General features: G+C 39.5%; 1 protein-coding gene across 1 annotated transcript in view; it reads left to right on the top strand.

The window, feature by feature from the left end:
• Positions 1-18,821, top strand: part of gpc5c (glypican 5c) — an 83,586-nt gene that overhangs the window by 48,574 nt on the left and 16,191 nt on the right. The window contains exon 7 of the mRNA XM_029525408.1: positions 7,001-7,121. Within this exon, the coding sequence (XP_029381268.1) occupies positions 7,001-7,121 (121 nt within the window). The remainder of the gene's footprint in view (positions 1-7,000; positions 7,122-18,821) is intronic.

Raw genomic sequence — 18,821 nt, 5'->3', positions numbered from 1 at the left:
AAATTTGACTCAAACAATGGTAGCCAAAAATTTGATCTTTAATGAATTAAAACAGTAGCAGTAAAAGTGAAGAGCCTATTTTGAGTTGTTTTTTTTTTTTTTTTTTTTTCTCCAAGTTGAGGAAAAGGATCCCATCCCTTGTGACCTAGTATTTCTGAACATCCATTAGTATGGCATCTCGCTGTTCTGTAGTCAGTCACAAGACTATAGAACTGCCACATTTCCAAATCCCTGAGCTGCCAAGTGTAACAAAGAGTATGTGAGGTCAAAATGCAGGAGGAGATAGATAAAGAAGGAAAAAAACAAGATATACCAGCTGGGAATAGAGAGACAGTGAAATTAAGTCATAACCAGATGCCCTGTGAACTTCCAAAACTTTGAAGTGACCGCAGCTACTGGTGGTATTCAGTGTGATCATGTGGTTACCATCTGTGTTGCAAAAGTAAGCAAAAGGAACAGACACAGGGAGAAGAAAGCATGTGTGTGGTAGTAATGAGAGAAATTCAGAGGAAGAAAAGATGTATGAATTGAGGTGACAGCACTTGATGGATTAAAGTGATAGTTTAAAACACAAAATAATTGGAGGCAGGCAGAGAGGCAAGCTGTTTGAGCCTGCTTGCCCTGTAGATAACCTCTCTGGATTTCCTTGCTGTTTCTCCACCCTCATAAAGTTTTCTTTGAAACACAGAAAGCTACATTACATAATACCAAGTTGTTGTTGCTGTTGTTTTTACATCTTCCATAGAATAAAGCAAAGATTTTCCCAGTGTTTCATTTTGTATATAGATCCACATTTTAGATGTATATTCATTTTGCTTATCGCTGGAAACTAGCCTTCAGGTCTGAGCATTTGCGGAAGGTGTGTGTATGCTCACATTTCAGGGTGCAACATAGTGAAACATTTGCATTTCAACGTGTTCGTGTTTACTGTGCAATGGACAGCATGTGCACATACAGCATGTCATGTTGATTCAATGTTTGCAAAGTGACTTTTGACCGGTTGCCTGTTCATGTGCTTAGTGTTAGCGCAGTGAATAACTGCTAAGCTCACAGTGTGTGTGAGAACAGTTTGGCCTTTTAGAACAAAACCTCCTGTTCAGAGTATTTCAACATGTCCAAGCCCTGCTCGTAAAGCTAGCTGGCTACAAACATCTCCTCTACCCCTCCCTTGCTCTCACTACTGGCCTTGCTTGTGACTTCAAGTCTTTCTCTTCTGACAGACAGGAAGGCAAAGTTCCTGTTTTATGATGATGGGCTTAATACTATATATGTCTCCATCTTATATGGAGCTATCTCACTTAACAGTTAAACTTGCAGCAGATGAACGAAAGTATCACAGCATTTAAAATATATGTGCATTTGCTATCTGAAAGCCACACAGCAACAAAGGAGATAACATTTTGCGTACAGTGTAATAATATTTCAGTTTATATTAGACTTGTTAATAACATCTCTTCTCCTCAAATATGTAGTTAACTTCAAGAGGGATCGTCCTAAAATCTGTGGGAGCTGCATTCTCCTTGACTTCAGCAGCAAGTTCACACTTAACAAAATGTTTCCTATACTCAATAATATTCAGTTATTAATGAAATGTGTGTGTTTGTCATGAAAGCACTGCAGAGCATAAATGTCATCTCTTTTGCTCTCAAGACTCCATAAGTGTTGCACTGTCTGAATTGCAGGAAAAATGGATCGTGTGTGGTTATTTCCATGTTAGAACATAAGTATGGAAGCACAATAACTTAAATGCACAGTTTTTGTTGCCGCTATGGGCTCTATGTATGGCTTTGAGGGCTTTTAGTAGGAAACTAAATAATTACAGCAGTGACTAAAAATCACACAATTTCAGAGTCACAAAGCACCAACCCTCAAGGATGTCGTCCTCAGATGTACAGCTGCCCTGAAGCATTGTTTAGTAATCACAGGCCTTCAGTTTGAGTAGCTCGGCACATGTTCAATCTTGTTTACTCACATTGGGTGGGAGGGTGCGGAGAACCTTTATTAATCATGATGAACTGACAATTTGCTGTTTACCCTGACAGCAGCACCGGCAGCTCTAATCCAATGCCCTCCTCAGCTGAAATAGTACCACCCACAGCCACAAAAATACACACACTCCAACATGAAAACAACCTCATCTCCTCTCAGTCATTAATCACTGACACTTTTGGCCTCCCCACTTTGCTCTGATTCAGCCTGATGTTTCTTTCAGACGAATCATTCATCCAAATCAATTTCCATGTGGTAACGTGACCACCAAAAGAGGGAAGTGAAATATTTTGCTCTGTAACATTTAGAAGAGTAGAGGAAGTCATAAATCAGTTAATCAAAGAAACACATCAATCAGTAATGTATTGTTGTCTTTTCTGAATGAACACTGAATGTGTTTACTTCACATGTGTGTTTACTATTTACTGGTCAAGAAGAAAGTACTGCACTGAACTGCAAAAATAAAAAACTGCATTGGACACCTGCAAAAATACTGATGCTAACTGGAGTAATCCCATTACATCCATAACATATTGCTAGTGTTTATAGTTTCTCACTTATTATTTTACTTTCACAGTGCTCATTCCAAAATATTTATTTCTCACATCATTTGCACAACCCAGAGCCTATTTTTGTTTTTTGTTTTTTTTTACAAATACTTTTAGTCTGTTAATACTATACTGTGCCCTATTCTTTTATAATATTTATTATGTTTGCCTTGTTGCACTGAAACCGAGAGCTACCTCAATTCTGTTGTACTTGCTACAAGATTCTGGTTCTGATTCAAACTCCTCTACCTCCTCAAATGATCTATGCTACATGGGATCTAGTGACCAGCATAGTTCAGTCTTTACATGCTGCCAGTCAGAAATAATATTTTCAGTACGCATACACTCTTCCTTGATTTATTGCACTTGATTTCATAAAATGTCCTGCTTTTGAGCTAACACATGATGATTTATTTATTCTAATCACTGATGCAAAGCTCTGGTGTGTGTTGACTTAAAATTCCTGGAACAAAATGTCAGGCACACCATGTAGCCTTGATGTGTTAGCCTACAATCCTGCAATGAATTTTGAAACACATCAAAAAATATCAACAGAACTGCCTTTAATCATCTCAGAGATTATCCACTGGCAGATATTGGTGGATAATCTTCTTAACCGTTGGGATCCTGGCAAATATCTCTACAGAGAGTTTGCAGAACCAGTGCAATTAAGCAATTGGAGAAATTACATTCCAACTGAACTACTGAATCTGGTGTATGTTTATTTTACAGTGTCTGTGGGTCATCTGTTAGGTCTCTATGGTATTGTATGTTTGGAGGTTTAAATAAAGCCCTGCTGAGCAGTTTTAGTGGACTAAGATAGAGTCTGTTTAGTTTTCACTTTTTTGTTGTATGATATGTATATTAAAGGGAAGCATCACCAGCTGTGAGTGCAGCATGCGCTGATAGATTCATAGGGAAATACAAAGAAATCCATCTCTACCTGTAGTTGGAACGCTGCAGTATAAATGTAAAACATGCTTGTCCAGTTGAATCCGCGGTAATTAGTCTCAACTATGGTCGGTCAAGAATTTAGCGTGGACAAAAAAGAGTCAGAATCTACTGTACCTCAGGCCACTGGCCACTGTGGTAGATGTACTGTCTCTCTGTGACCTTCTCTAAAACCCTCATCAAATGTTTACACATCCTTGAAATACTATTCATAGTTATGCCACATCTTCGTCTGCAGCATATATACCCAATTGTTCAGGCAGGTTGAAGCTTGCACTTTAGATACACATATTCCTTCTGTTGCCTCCCGATACACCTTGAAAGAAGAATATTAAATATCTGTTTTCTGCCATACAGCCCCTAAGCATTCCTGTAGTCCATCAAAAGATCAAGACAGTTCAGTTTGGGGTCAGCATCAGGGAGTGGAGGTCACTTCTAACATGTGCTCCAGGCAGTAGGAGAGATGGAACAGACAGAGCTGCCTTTAGGAGAGTGCATCAATTGTCCATTCACATGGGAATGAGTCAGTTCAGTAGAAAATAGTCTGAGAGACATGAGTCAGAAGCCATGCATGTGTAGGTAGTTATTTTGAATGTTTGTTTGGGCCGAACATTTGCATCCACCAAAGGGGAGCTACCCATTTATTAGCCACACAAGAGAGTGGTATCTTTCATATGCTGCAGTCTATTTCTCTTCTTGTACAATTTTCTGTGCAATGTTCACGATTACACTTTAGTTCTTTCGGACATAAGGCCAAAGTGAGAACTTCATTTGATTTTGAGACAGTAATTGAGCATTGGCAGAAAAGCCATCATAGCATCTGATGTCTACTCTAGATCTGGCCAGAAATTTGAAGCATTAATCATCTGTCTGTCAGGTAATCAGCTCAAGGGTCTCCTGCTGTGTCAGCTGTCACACCCCCTGCGTGATATTAAACTTAGCATGCAATGAAGTGTTCCAGCTCCAACACGCTGCCAAACTCACCCTGACACTTCCCTTTCATTAGCATCCCATGTCATATGCTCATCTCTACGCCAGCACTGTTATCCCAAGACAAGCCTGAAGACAGACATGCATATGCTCCCTAACACACAGGCCTTCACTTTCAACCACTCCACAGGGAGCTGTTTGACTCTTCAATTAATCATTAATGTCAGAGGGTTTAAGTAAAAGTCCAAACGCTATCGATTGTTTCCATGTTGACAGGAAAAGATTCAGAACTGCCGGCAATTAAGAGTTGTTGTTCAGTTGTTGTCAAAGCAGACAGTTGTTTTTCTGTGTGTCTGTTTGGGGGTGTGGGTCCACGTTGCTTGTACACATGAAACAAGCATTGAAGGAGGGAGAGGAAATAAATAAGAAGGATATGTAAGGTAATGTGTTGCAGCAGTAGGTTAAATGAGAAATTTTTGCATTTTTATGGGCCTGATGTGCAAAGTGCTGTTTCAGCAAGCCAAGGGGGCACAGACCTTATCAAGACATTGCTTAGATCACAGAGATTCTCAAATTCAGCACTTTTATGATTGCCTCTACTCATATCCACATGAATGTATGCACAACCACACACAACTACACACACATACCCATCCAACACGTCCATATAAACACACTCACTTACACAGTCCATAATCACTTCATCAGCCTTGCGCTGCCTGTGGAGGCATCAATTGATTTGATGCCTCTAGTTGTCATTCCTCTCCAGCTCTATTAAATCCCCCCACACATGGAAGATTACCATCCTCATATAATTCTCAAAATGATTTGGAGAATGCTATAATAGCTGAGGAAAAGAATATTAATATATATATATATATATATATATATATATATATATATATATATATATATATGGCTGTCAGTTTAACAGTGTATCTATGCATTTAAGCTTCGGCTACGTAGATAAGAACATTAAAAGTATACTAGCATAGCAGCAGGTGTACAGGTCCACAGCTACTACAGTAATCATGTGAATAGGGTTGTGAAATCTCCAAGGCTTGGTCAAAATTAGGAGCAGATGGTGCGTTGAGTATTGAAATGGTTGATACTCAATTCTACATCGTACAGCTTCCTCCTTGGGAACAATCCGAATCGATAGAGTTGCAGGAGGTGGGCTTAAAGCAAAAACTAGTGTAGGTCAGTAGAAGAGAGTGGATATCTGTTAGGAGCAAGAGGATGATGACTAAGTATGCATGTGCCTAGTACGTTTCAGAAATAGAGAGTTGAGAGCAACTGATTCAGATTTAACATTAACAGTCTCTGACTAATATTCATGGCTTTTATGGCACTGGTGCTTTTTCTTTCACAGTAAGGTGAATGTTTTTTCCTCTTAGGATATCTTGGTTGAAACATTGGTTGAAACATATCACTATTTGAGCAGTTATGAGTTGTCATTGGAATTGTACTTGTTGCTATAATCGGTGAATTTGCTTTTAAGTTGTAAGCCAATTAGGTGATGGTCAATTAGTCATTAGTATGTATATGCACTGAATTCGGTAATTAAGCTCAGTTTAATGACTAATTTCCAGTTACCCACTAGTAGTAATGTGAAGAAATTCTAAATATTAAACAAACAAAGCTTAAGTACAGCTGCTTGCAATATACAGTACAATTAAATTCCCTGCAGAAAAAATTTTAATGGACTTCAGTGTTCAAACTATTTTGCCATTAGAACTATAAAATGGTGAATAAATCTTTCTTGGATGCTGAGCTGTGGTGAGTCATGGTTTATTTTGCCAAAGATAACTTATGTCTTCATTTTAAACAGTCACAGCACTTACCTTCTAATCAGGCTTGCTTCTAGAAATGTTAACCTCCCTGACATCACCTCAAAAAAAGGTCTGACAAAATCAGCAGCTATAATCCCTGCCAAGCCCAAGGAGCATGGGTCCGGCTCACCATGTGTCTTAGTTTCATTTTGCAAAACAGTGCCTAGTCAGATTTTCATTTAAAAACTTTTCAGTCAAATATTACCACAAAAGCAACATCCAATGACTTTTGACCACAGTAGATTCATTTGGGCCATTGTTGACAAAAACCATATTGCACTGGTCGAGTTTTTAAGTGTTCACACCACATGCTCTGTGTTTCGTCTTTGAAAGACGAGTCCTTAATGGTTTTTAGTTCATGTTGAAGAAGTGCTGTGGTGTAGAAATTTCTAAATAAAGACCTTGGCAGGCAACATATTGAACTGCTCTGTTTGATTTTTAGTTTAGTTAACTTGACAGTAAAAGTAAAATTGCATCTCAGTTTATTTCCCATGCATGATGCAATAACGACCAACACTTGGATGTAGGATAATTACGCATGGTTACAAGAAGAGAAGATCAACAATAAACAGTCTTACAATAACACATAAAACTGAGCGCTACAGTGCCCCTCCTTAACAAGCAGAATAAAACATAATTACATCTGAACATAGTCAGTGTCTAAGCAAATACACCTGCCCCTTAGCACTTGAGGAGATGCCGTCCCTTTATGATACTAACTTTCTAATTCTCTTTTTGTTTTTCTCACAGCTATTCTGGCAGAGTTGTAGGAAATGGTCTGCACGCCCAGAGGCAAAACCCAGAGGTCAAAGTGCGCACTGCAGACCCCACGCTGGCTGAGGTCAAGGAGAGGTTGGATCGCTTCATCCAGGTAGGATGACCGTTACTCAGCAATATGGTAAACATTTCACATTTACACACATAAACGTGATTTTTCAAGCATTGTCAAAAATGCAGGAAAAAGCCAAAGGGTGTGGAAATATTTCTTCGTGCCTCAATATGTCACACAGTTGATAAGCAAGGGAATCCCATCAATTACTGTGGAAGTCAAATAAGGAGACAAAGTTGTTACTGACTGGCGTCATTGTTTAAGTGACTGATTACCTTGTTTAGAAGAGAAATACAAGTCAGTAAAACAAAAAATTTCCAGGGGAAAAAGATTTTTTCTTGGTTAAGTGAAGTTTCATATTTATTGTCGCTTAGTTGTACAGTTTTTTTTCCAGGATGAAAATGTCACTGCACTGAAACAGGTCAGAAGTCACTATAAACTGAGCTATTATGTAACAGCAACAATACTAAAAACATAATTTATGGCTCTTTTGTCTAATTAACATTCCACAAATAATATAGCATAGTCAGAAGAACTGCTGAAACATCCTTGCTGTTTTCTTTTGACCCAAAGTCCCAAAGATATCAAAGATAAATGAAAAGGACAGAAGGTGAAAGGGAGACAGTGACAAAAAAAAAGTGAATTACTGTGGCAGGAAAAAAAAAAGAAAGATGAGAAGCAGGAGCAAAAGGTCAGGAATGAGTGACAGATAGGCTGAGATGACACAAGCAGCTTCAAAGTGACACTGTTTGTCATGTAGATGGGGTTTAGGGCTGAAAGGGCCTAAGAAGAAAAGGGCCATTTCACACAGTCCCTAGAGGCCATTTGAGGAGACAAACGGAGCAGGATTCGGTTCCCCACTGCCTGCCTGCCCTTTTGTTGCCCTGAAAATTATGCCCACAGACAGTACACCAGCCATCTCTCACTGTCTTTCTCTGAATCCTTCTTTCTTTCTTTTTCTACTTTTGACCCTTTTGGTACCTATTTGATTTCTGACGCTTTTAATGTATTTAAAAGAATTACCTCTGTCTACCCTTATTCTTCCTTTGTCCTTCCCTCTTTTAACATATCTGTATCAGCTCTTATTCCACTCTATATCACATTAAACGTTCATCCTCTGTCTTCTCACATATATGTCTCAAACAGCCCAGGTCAGCCACAATGTCTGCCCCTAACAGCTCAAAATCATTTCTGACCTCAACATCCAACTATGGCAGGTGGTTGCCAAGCACCATGTCGTCATGGTGACTATGCAGAGTTGAGTGGTTGTCTTGTTGACATTTGCAGGTTTGAAAAGCCTACCTTCAATCTGGGCCAGGTGTCAGAGGCAGAGGTGGCTCTGCCTGATAAGAGAGTTGGATCAGAGTGTTAAACTGTCTTTTCAAAGTTCATCCAGAACAGTTTAACTTCCACAAACATCTACGTGTGAAAGTATGTTTTAATTGCGTGATCCAACACCACCTACACATACTCAGACAGTTATTCAGTAGTTGCTGTACTTATATATTAAACTGTTACACATCAAACATGAAACTGAGCTTATTTCTAAATTCAAACATTGAAGCTTTTGATCCTCACCTATGACTGTTAATGCTACACAAAGTGCTTCATATAGATCAAAGTGATTTATGACCCACGTCACCATATTCACTTTCACCTTACAGAGAAGTGTGACAGGAAATCTGAACGTGCTGTTGAGCAAACGTAGGGAAGTTTGTCTCATACAGTGCTGTGAAAAAGTATTTGCCCCCTTACTGCTTTCTTACTTTTTTTGTACCTTTGTCACTCTTAGCCATTTCAGATCAAGCAAATTTAAATATAAATCTATAAGATAGCTCACAAGTAAACACAAAATTCACGTGCCGATTTTATTTATTAAGGAGAAAAGAGGCCATCTGAACCTACATGGCCCATGCAAAAAAGTAATCGCCCCCTAAACCTAATAACTGGTTGAACCACCCTTAGCAGCAACAACTGCAGTCAAACGTTTGCGATAACTAGCAATGAGTCTTTCACATCACTGTGGAGGAACTGTGGCCATGAACACTGACCTTTACTGAGGCAAGTGAGGCCTGCAGTTGTTTAGTTGTTGTTCTGGGTTCCTTTGTGACCTCTTGGATCAGTCATGGGATAATTTCGTATGGCCAGCCACTCTTGGGAAGGTTCACCACTGTACCATGCTTTCTCCACTTGTGGATAATGGCTCTCACTGTGTTTCGCTGGAGTCCCAAAGATTTAAAAATGGCTTTGTAACCTTTTCCAGACTGAGACATGTCAATTACTTTTCTTCTTATCTGCTCCTGAATTTCTTTGGATTGCAGCATGATGTCTTGGGTTCAATATGTCACTTTGTCAGGTGACACCTTGACAGGTTCTATTTAAGTGATCTCTTGATTTGAAAGGTCTGACAGCAATCAGGCCTGGATGTGGCTATGAAATTGCACTCAGCTTTCCACAATAATATGATTAATCACAGTTACCTCAGCATTTAGGAATTACTTTTTCACACAGGATCATGTAGGTTTGGATAGTATTTTTCTCTTAAAAAACAAAATCATCACATAAAGACTGCATTTTATGTTTACTTGGGTTATCTTTGTTAAATATTTGAATTTGTGTGTCTTATATGAGTGTGACACATACAAAAAAGTAAGAAATCAGGAAGGGGGCAAACACTTTTTCACAGCACTGTAAATGCACAGGTTTTTAGATCACTAGTTGTTCAAAACAATGCCAATCTAAGATAACTGTTTATTACACATTATTAAGATAAGTAATTCCTCTTAAAAAATAACTCATATATATATATAAACTTATTATTAAGGTCATCACATGTCTCAGGCTTTCTCCAGCCTTCCTAGATGCCTCAACAAATCTTTGGAGACAGGGCTTATATCAGATTTTACCTGGTGGGGAATTCAGTTCACAAAATAAATTTGTTTGAAGATTGATTTTGGCAAGCCCATCTGGATCCCCCTTCCAAATCACAAACCGTAGAGGACACCCCTGCCACCTTCTAGGCTGTACAGTTAGTTATGGTTTAATTAGGAGGGAGTTGTTTACAGATATGAAGTACCATTAATTCATACAACTCTGGGTTTACACCTGAATCAGCGATATATAATCTCAAATGAGATGTCTATCATTGCTCAGGTTAAGATTCATGCATGCTCCTTACAGGGCCAGACGCTGTAAGCAATGCGTCATGTCAAATAAGCCATGACGGTAAAAGTAGGTTAAACTATATGTAGCTATTGATAGAGCAGTAAAGTGTTTGCATTGATAGCTGTTAATATTGTAGTTCTTTTATCAAAAGACCAACTGAGCAGCCGTCTAAAGACTGACATTTAGAAGAAATAGAAGCCAAAGCAACATTGTTCCTCTTCTGCTCTGACAGCTCCCATGGACTGGAAACAGTATTGTATAATCCATCACTAATGTCTGCACAGCTGTTAATTTTGGTCCTTTGTGTCTGCGTCCTGTATCTCACTTTTGCGAAAACATTTTTAAATGTCAGACATTTAAAATGAAGGCATGTTTTTTTTTGTTTGTTTGTTTGTTTGTTTTTAGCAAAATCAGTTCAATCATTAGTTCAAAGGACGTTTTTGGGTAGAAAATCTAAATTCTGTGTCAATGTTAGAACTACAGTTAGGCATCTCTGTGAGTTTGTCTTTTTCATCCTTGGAGAAAAAAAATTTTAAATATATACACGGTGGACTAATTTTAATGCATGTATATTCTCTTTTTTAGGACTCAAAAGGCATTGCAGGTATTCACAATGAATCCCTAATCTGAGCTTCTCTCGATTTGAATAAGTGCCATTCCTCCATTTCTGGGATTAGACGTCTGTATTTTTACCAACCGGAGAGTAGTTAGACCCACAGCACTATGGCACTAAGAGGATTGTGGGAACTGCTGCTGATGTATCACTGACTCTGACCCCTCATCTACCCATGACATTCTCCTGTTAAAGCACTCAGAGCTCGGCATTCAAAATGTGAGTGTGTGTGTGTGTTTGTTTGCACAAAGAAGAGTGTTCACACACACATACACACAGCCTGTGACAGAAAGGTGAGTGAGGAAGCATACACGCAAAACGCGTGGCAAAATATCTCAATCTAAATTCAGGTTGTAAAAGCTGGAAATAACACACAAACAGACTCGGGGCAAACTTAATCTCTTGACCTCCCATAAAATGGTCCATTAAGTGAACAGGCCTGTGTATCTCCTCTGACGATCCTCTTCCTTACTCTGTTTCTCTTTGCCTATAAATATTACGAATGTGGACAATAAATGCTTCAAAGTAGATTTTTGATTCCTGGCCATCTATCCAGCTGTTTTTGGGTGGGGATCTTTTTACAATGGTCTATCTGTTTCCATATAAGTATTGAGGCCAGATCATTTGTCAGTTTGTCAATTTGCACTTGAGAAAATGCAAAGTCAGTAGCAACCTGGCGTGCAGGGGCCATAACACACTTGATGGTCACTCTCTCCCCTTATATCGTATGTGCATACGTGTGTGTGTGTGGCCCAGCCAGGTACCACATCACAGAAAGCTTGCTTGTGTTTCACATAGCATCTACATATTCCCTCTGTGGATTCATGAATCCTTGAATTCAGAATTCAGAGCCCCTGCTCTGAGATACTGTGTGCTCTTTTTTGAGAAGACAGTGTGTAAACAGTATTTAGAAGGCCGAAAATAACCCGAATAAAATGTTTTATGTCAACACATAGGTTTAGTTATATGTGGAACTGACAGTTGGATTTGTGACTTCAGTTCTCTTTCACAGTATGGGTTTTACCAACGTCTGCAGCAGTCAGAAAGGGTTTGAGTTAGTGGAGTCCAGGGATGAAGAAAGAGCTTGGGCTGAGCTGGCAGGCTGTCACAGGGAGGGAACAGATTCTTTCCACTTGAAGAAGATGATGGAGCTGGCCTTCACAGGAGCTCTGCTGCTCCTTACTGCTGCTGTGGCAACGATACAGCAACAAGTCCCGCAGCACAGGGCTCTCAGTAGTTTGGCAGCCAACCTTCATGAACCCAGACTCTAGTTTGACATAACATTTTTTACCCTCACAATTAGATGAAAAGCTCATAAAAATCCAGTGAACTGTGAATGTTTTTCCACATTGGGTCATGATCACTTTTCTTGTGAAGTTCAGCTCCATGAAGAAAGTGATTTGTGTCAAGATGAGAAAATATGTGACCTGCTGGTGTTTTGGCACATTGTTAAGGAAATCCTCTTTTTCAAACTGAGATAGTGTGTATTTGTGAATCCCAGTCAAAACAGCATTACCAAGGTTAACTGCACCAGTGATTACAGGCTCCTGTGGCTTCACATTTTTGGTAGATTTTTTTTTTTTTTTTTTTTAACTAAAATTATTAGATTTTTTATACTCACTGGAAAATTGGTAAAAATGGTGGACGATGAAGCCAAAAGATTTGTTGGCTCTTGGATCAAAGTCTCAAACATTAGTCCCTCCATAGATTTACTTGAACCCAACAGTACATGGCTGCCTGGACACAAAGCCTGTCACTTAGGTCTTAGGTCACTTTCACACCAGAGCTGTTTGGTCCGCTTTGGAGTTTGTTTCCTCACATTGTTTCCTTCGTTTGGGCAGGTCTAAAAGCTCATACGAACTCTGGTGCAGTCCGTATGCAGTGTGAATGCTAATATGTTGTCACATGATAGATTGTCAAAGTTAGAAAAATAACAGCTTCAATCCCTGACAAGCTACGATATCATTGTAGTAACGGTTGTGTTCACTAATATGTAGTTACGTAACGTTGTAGTATTCCTTCAAACAATGTAACAAAGCATAATACAAGATGGCCAGTTCACCCCTGTTTGTAATCCCTGAGGTCACATACCTTGCTGTCACGGTTGTATACCGGGGTGCTGGGGTGAGGACCCAAATGCAGGAGCAAAAAGGGAAGCAAGGCAAGGTATCGAGTCCAGAAAATCAGGGTTTTTGTCAGATGGAGGCAGGTGGTCATACACAGAACGTAAGGAAGGTACAGGCAACCAAAACAGGCAGGGGGCAGGCAGGAGAATCCAAGACAAAAGGGCAAACAGAGCAAATGCGAGGAGGCTGGACAATCAACAGGAGGGAACTTGACAGGACGAGGGTTAGACAAGGACTTCAAAATAAAACAGGAAGTGACAAACGAAATCAAAACTGAGTCACAACAGAAACTAACACGCAGAGCATGACAGACCCTGACACCTTGCCCGCCATCGGTGTAGCAACACCAACACCAACATAGTCTCTCACCAGTCTTTTCCTCTGGTGCCGTTGCTCTTTCACTCATGCAACTGTGAGAGCAAAATGCTCTCTGCCTCGCCACCTTACCTGGTGGTCATACTGCACGGCTTACTGAGCCATGTGCATTTCATAGATAAAGAAAAGAAACACAACTCCCAAAACAGCTAACTTCACATGCTGCTCCATGTTTATTGTTTGTTTTTATGGGTCGTGAGTGAGGGAGGGATTTCCCCTACTTCTTTGTCCAATCAATGAGCGCCCCTGTCAGCCGTGTGATGCGGCTCAGAATCACAGTGTGAAAGCAGAACCTAAACAAGTGATAAACGCAACAATGTTACGACGAGTCCGCTTGGTCAAGTGTGAAAACAACTTTAAAGTCCAAACCCTTATGTCCCTCCATATTATTTCCTGTTCAGAGGCTCTGTGTTAAACCGTGTTAAAGTACTATACCTCAGATAAATAGCAATTATAGATATTTCCATGGAATTACAAAAAAACAATGTTGCACAAAGTTGTCTGGTTGTAATGTATGTGGTGCAGCTGTGTTGTTGAGCTGTGCTACAAATACAGCGTGAGCGCTAACAGCTTGGAACTTGACTCTTTAGCTTATGAGCCAGGTTGCATTTGATGAGATAACAAGCTAATGAGCAACCTTACATATAAATTACCTAATTTGCCACAGGGGCTGGAAATGAAAGAAAAGTTTGCTTTCACTGCAGAACCTTCCTTCATACCTTGTTGTTTCGGGACACAGAACAGAGTCTTTCAGTTTGCACATCCAGAAAGTAGGATTTAACAAGAAAAAGCTATTGTACATTTCGAAGTAATATCATCTTTCTTGCTTTGAAATTGAGATCAGATTTTATTTATTGATTAAATTTCTTTTGCAGAGTCTCACATGAATCATATCAAAGCTGGTGTAGAACCTGCACTCATTAATGCAACGTGTGGGCTAATGGTGACCACAGTGATCATGGTGGGTAACCAGGAGTGGTAGCATATCAGGGATCCATTCCAATAATTTTTTTTTTTTTTTTGCTTCTTCCCACCAAAATCCCAGTTTAAAAGGTTTTTGTTTCCCAGAGTCATCACAGCAGCAGCCTTCAACGTCTGTTGATCTTGACATTTCTCACAACAATCTTTTCATCAGCGAGGTAGCTGCTGGAACATGCTCTCTGAAAACTGCTGATGTCACTCAAACTGTCATATATTTTTTAACGACGTCTGCATCATCTAGCTGACAGGAAAGAAAGTTCATTCACACGTGCATAGTTTCACACGGTTAGTAGCAGAATCTGCTTGTGTTAACTTGCAGTGCAGGGGTGTATGCATGTGCTTTGTTTTATTGAGGTTCTTACCATCATGCAGACTTCTTGGGAAATTTTGAAAAATTTCAAAGGCATGACTGATTTATGTTTGCAGAAATCATTTCTCTTTCTGCTTTTCTGTATTTCGTTAATAATGTCATGAGTAGAGGATTGCAGAAAACGCCCATGTGGTTAACACAGAGGAAAAACTGTATTTTGGTTCAGAACATTGCAGATGTAGATGAAAAACTTTCCTGTCTTCCTTCGTTCAGGTCAAATCTTTCAGCAAGAATATTTCTGCCTAAACAAATAGATAGCTGTTTTTCTATCATTTATTATTCCAGTTTTTGTTACTCCTATAAACAAGCTTAGGTGACCACTGTGTAAAATAACCCCCAATATGCATGATCATCGATCACCTTGTTGATTGATGCCAATACAGACATAGAAATATAAAACATTATTATAATTTATCAAAACACATCCAAGGCCTGCTTGGCTTTAGCTGAAGGGCTTGTGGCATTCCAGTGAGTGTGTCCCGTGAGTGTGAGAGTGTATTTTTCCCTCCCTCTGACTAATAGGTTGTGCAAAAAGATGGCATCTGTAGTTTTTTGGTAAGCAACCTGAGAGTTTAACTCCATGTTTTTGTTTTCCATCATGTGGTCTACATTTGAAAATAAAAGGTAAACAAAGTAGAAGATCTGGCCGTCAGGTTTGGATAAAGGATTTTTATTGGCTTCATCTTTAACCAAGGAATAGGACCGCAGCAGAAAAGGACTTGGCATGCAGTCTTGTTATGCCTTTGATTTTAAAATCACTTTGGAATCAGTTTCATTTTCCATGTTGTACATGGCAGTGCAGACCTTTCATCAAGTCCAGACTCTAGACTCTGTCTGCTACTGCAGTTGTCCAGAACTTACTTATTTTGCCAGTCAAGAGGTTCTGTATTAATTAAGAGCTGTCTGAAAATGGGATGGCCACAGCTGGCACAATTAATCCACACAAACATAATCTCTTCCACAATCAGCAATTTTGACTGGCTCTTCCTGTCACACTCAAAGTTTAAAAAATATTGTTTTGTTTTTTTTTATCATTATTTTCCTTTGCCTTCCTTTTCTTGGACACGCAGTCTGAGATGTAAAGAGAACTGCAGCCATTTCCTCTGAAACGAGGGACGCACAAACATCTCTCAGCTGACGTTTGTCTTACACAAAAGCATCATGAACCTTTGCAGCATGTGAGAGAATGGAGAGAATTTGAAGAGGACTTCTGCAGGCCTTTGGAGATTACTACTGTCACTTTTTCCTTAAGTCTCCTCAGATTTTCCTCTCCTTCTCTTTTTCTCTGTCCACAAATACAGTGTTACCACCACTGCCCTCAATGAGCTGATACTGTTTCAAATTGTCAGGGAAGAAAAAGAGCACATGTCTCAATGTGGGAATGCAAAAAGGTTATGACTTATGATCCTGGTTCTGTAGTTTGACAACACTATTCCACATATTGTACAGGCACAGATGTGCATGTGTTTGTGTGTGTGTGTGTGTCTGTGCATGTACACACACACACATTTACAATAATAAAACAAACGTTGCGGTGCTCATACCCCATCCCTATTGACCACATTTCACATTTTTATATTTCATAATCAGATTTTCTATTTCCACATAGAACTGGAATGTCTGTCCACAGTTCCTCCTGGTTAAACTGCAGACATGCACACACACACACAGACACACACACTGTTTCAGCTTCTTTTCTCCAGACTTCTTTAGAAGGTTATTGGTTCCTCTGGGCAGTGCAGATTTTAGTGTGACTAGAATGCAGTCAAATACATGCAGGAATTCAGCCCTTGATGCTTTCAAACCTGCCCCATCATCTGCTGACTGAAGAATGCTTTTGAAAAGAAAGTGAGAGGAAAATGAGTTGGCAGGGGAAAGAAGCGAACTAGAAAATATTTAATGATTTGGGATTTTATTCAAAGACTTTTAGGAATAAGTGATTTGTCTTCAGATGCCAGTGTAATTTCAAGGTAATCCTAAAAAAGGCTGGCATCTTTTTTTTCCCCAACCACTCAGCCCTCCCCTGCTTCCACAACTACTGACTGTCTTCCAGTCTGAACACTTTGTACATGTATTACTGCTCTTTTCACTTCTCTCCAATCTCCTTTTCCTTTTGCTTCTCCTCCCCTCATCTTTCTCTGCTTGTGTCTTTCTTTTCACTCTGTCACTGTCTTTTTGTTTAATTTGCTCTGGGAATTTGAAAATCGTATCTAAACAATCTGGAATTTGAACACTTAAACTCTTTTGTTGTTTTTTTCTTCACACGCCACACTCATTTGTCATGATCCAGCTGTCATATTCACAATGAGCGTAGTGTACTAAATCTACAAAACAGGATCAATGCACTTCACACTACGGTGTTACTGACACTGAAATAATAATAAAAAACGACTTCACTTAAAGTCATCAATCATTAAATGCAGATGCAGATCAGTATATTGTGAATTTCAGTTGCATGAAAGGACCATGCTTTTGCTGAGCATATTCTTCTCTGCGAAAATGGAAAAAATAGAAAATGTTTTCATGGTTTCATGTTTTTTTTGCTTTGTGTGTTTTGTGTAGTTGACATGAACATACATCACTTGGCAATAATGTGTGTGGACTATGCTCTAATATGATGAAGGTTTGTACTCTGCAGATGGCAGGAGAAAAAAACGATTAGAAAAATCTCAAGAACTGCTAAAGACACTTATCAAAGCCCAGATCTGATCCTGAATACAGCAACTAAATTTTTTTTCTTTAAAATAGCAGATAATGAGGATAAGATTATTCACCTCATACAATGCATACAACAGTCTCCAAGAAGAATATTGTACATTTCTCTTCCTGTAGCTACAAAAGCAAATTAAAGATTTTAAAGAGTTGCTTTTTCACTTTGCTGCTGGAATGCCACAATTACACTTCCTGCATGTTACCCCTGAAAGGAGACGGCAACACAAAAGCATGAGTGAAATCTCTGCTGCTTTTTTTTTTTTCCCCTGGCCTCACTTAGTCACAACAAACCGACAAACTGTGCTGGACAGAAGCCAACACCAATTCTACAAAGACCCAACTGTGGTTTCCACAGTGACGCTGGTTTAATTGATTCCTTCTCTAATTAACATGCTTTAAGGACAGCTGGGCCAAGCTGCATTGTGTTAAATGTCTCCTGAACAGCACGGTTATTAGCCTAATACTCAACTGGTTATCTGGATGGTTTTGGTACACAACATTGTTCTGTTCAGCAGAGCATTTGCTTGTGAACTTGTGGAATGTGCATTGAATATATTTATTTAGTTTCTTTGCATGATAGAAAAGCTTGTGTTTATCATGGTTGCTGTCCAAAACCAAGGAAGATAGTCCCGGTTCCTTGCTGTGTATCTTCACTTATCTGCCCTTTTGTGGGCCTCTGCTAAGATAAATAGATTAAAGTAGGGGGAAGATGGTTCAATTCTTGCCTACTTTGTACACAAATCGCTGGAAGTTAAGCTGTAATTCACAGTGAAAAAAGAGAGAGAGAGAGAAGAGGTTTAATTTTTTCTGAAATGAGCCATGTGTGTCAAAGCCAAAGCATGTCCTTATTTGAAGTCTGCCTGTCACATATAAGCGCCAATGCAGGTGGAACAGGTACAAGACGTTCAAATAGCCAGTTGCAGGCTGTAGTGAAAGCCCATTCATTACCAGAAAATGAAATTCTGTAAGCTGTGTAAAATAAGTGACCCTCTTTCAGCTGTTCATCTATGAAAACCAAGTCAGTGGCTTTCACACTTGCGGTTGCCACATGGGATACCTTTTACCTGTCTCTTCTGCAGAGACCACTTGATTTCTGTGAAGGCTATCCTTGTGTCACAGTTGCCCATGACTCATTTCATTTTAGTACTTGTTTTGTCCCACTCAGGCCTCAGTAAGGGGGAATGCATTTACATCGGGTTTAAATAAAATACATGGCAGATGCGGTGAGTAACAGTATCAGAAGTACCTGCTAATGTCAGCACCATTTTTCGGTGTGTGCTTCCTCTCTCCCGTGCAGGAACTGGAAATAAGCGTGCTGAAATTAAACCCAGAAAGAATACCCACGTGCTCGGCTGCTTCTTCTTTGATAACTCTGGCCTCAGATTAGCTGCTGCAGAATT

This window comes from Echeneis naucrates, chromosome 17 (assembly GCF_900963305.1).
Source record: "Echeneis naucrates chromosome 17, fEcheNa1.1, whole genome shotgun sequence".
Classification (NCBI taxonomy): Eukaryota; Metazoa; Chordata; class Actinopteri; order Carangiformes; family Echeneidae; genus Echeneis; species Echeneis naucrates.
The sequence above is the reverse complement of the archived record's forward strand: the minus strand, read 5'-3'. Positions and strand labels throughout refer to the sequence as shown.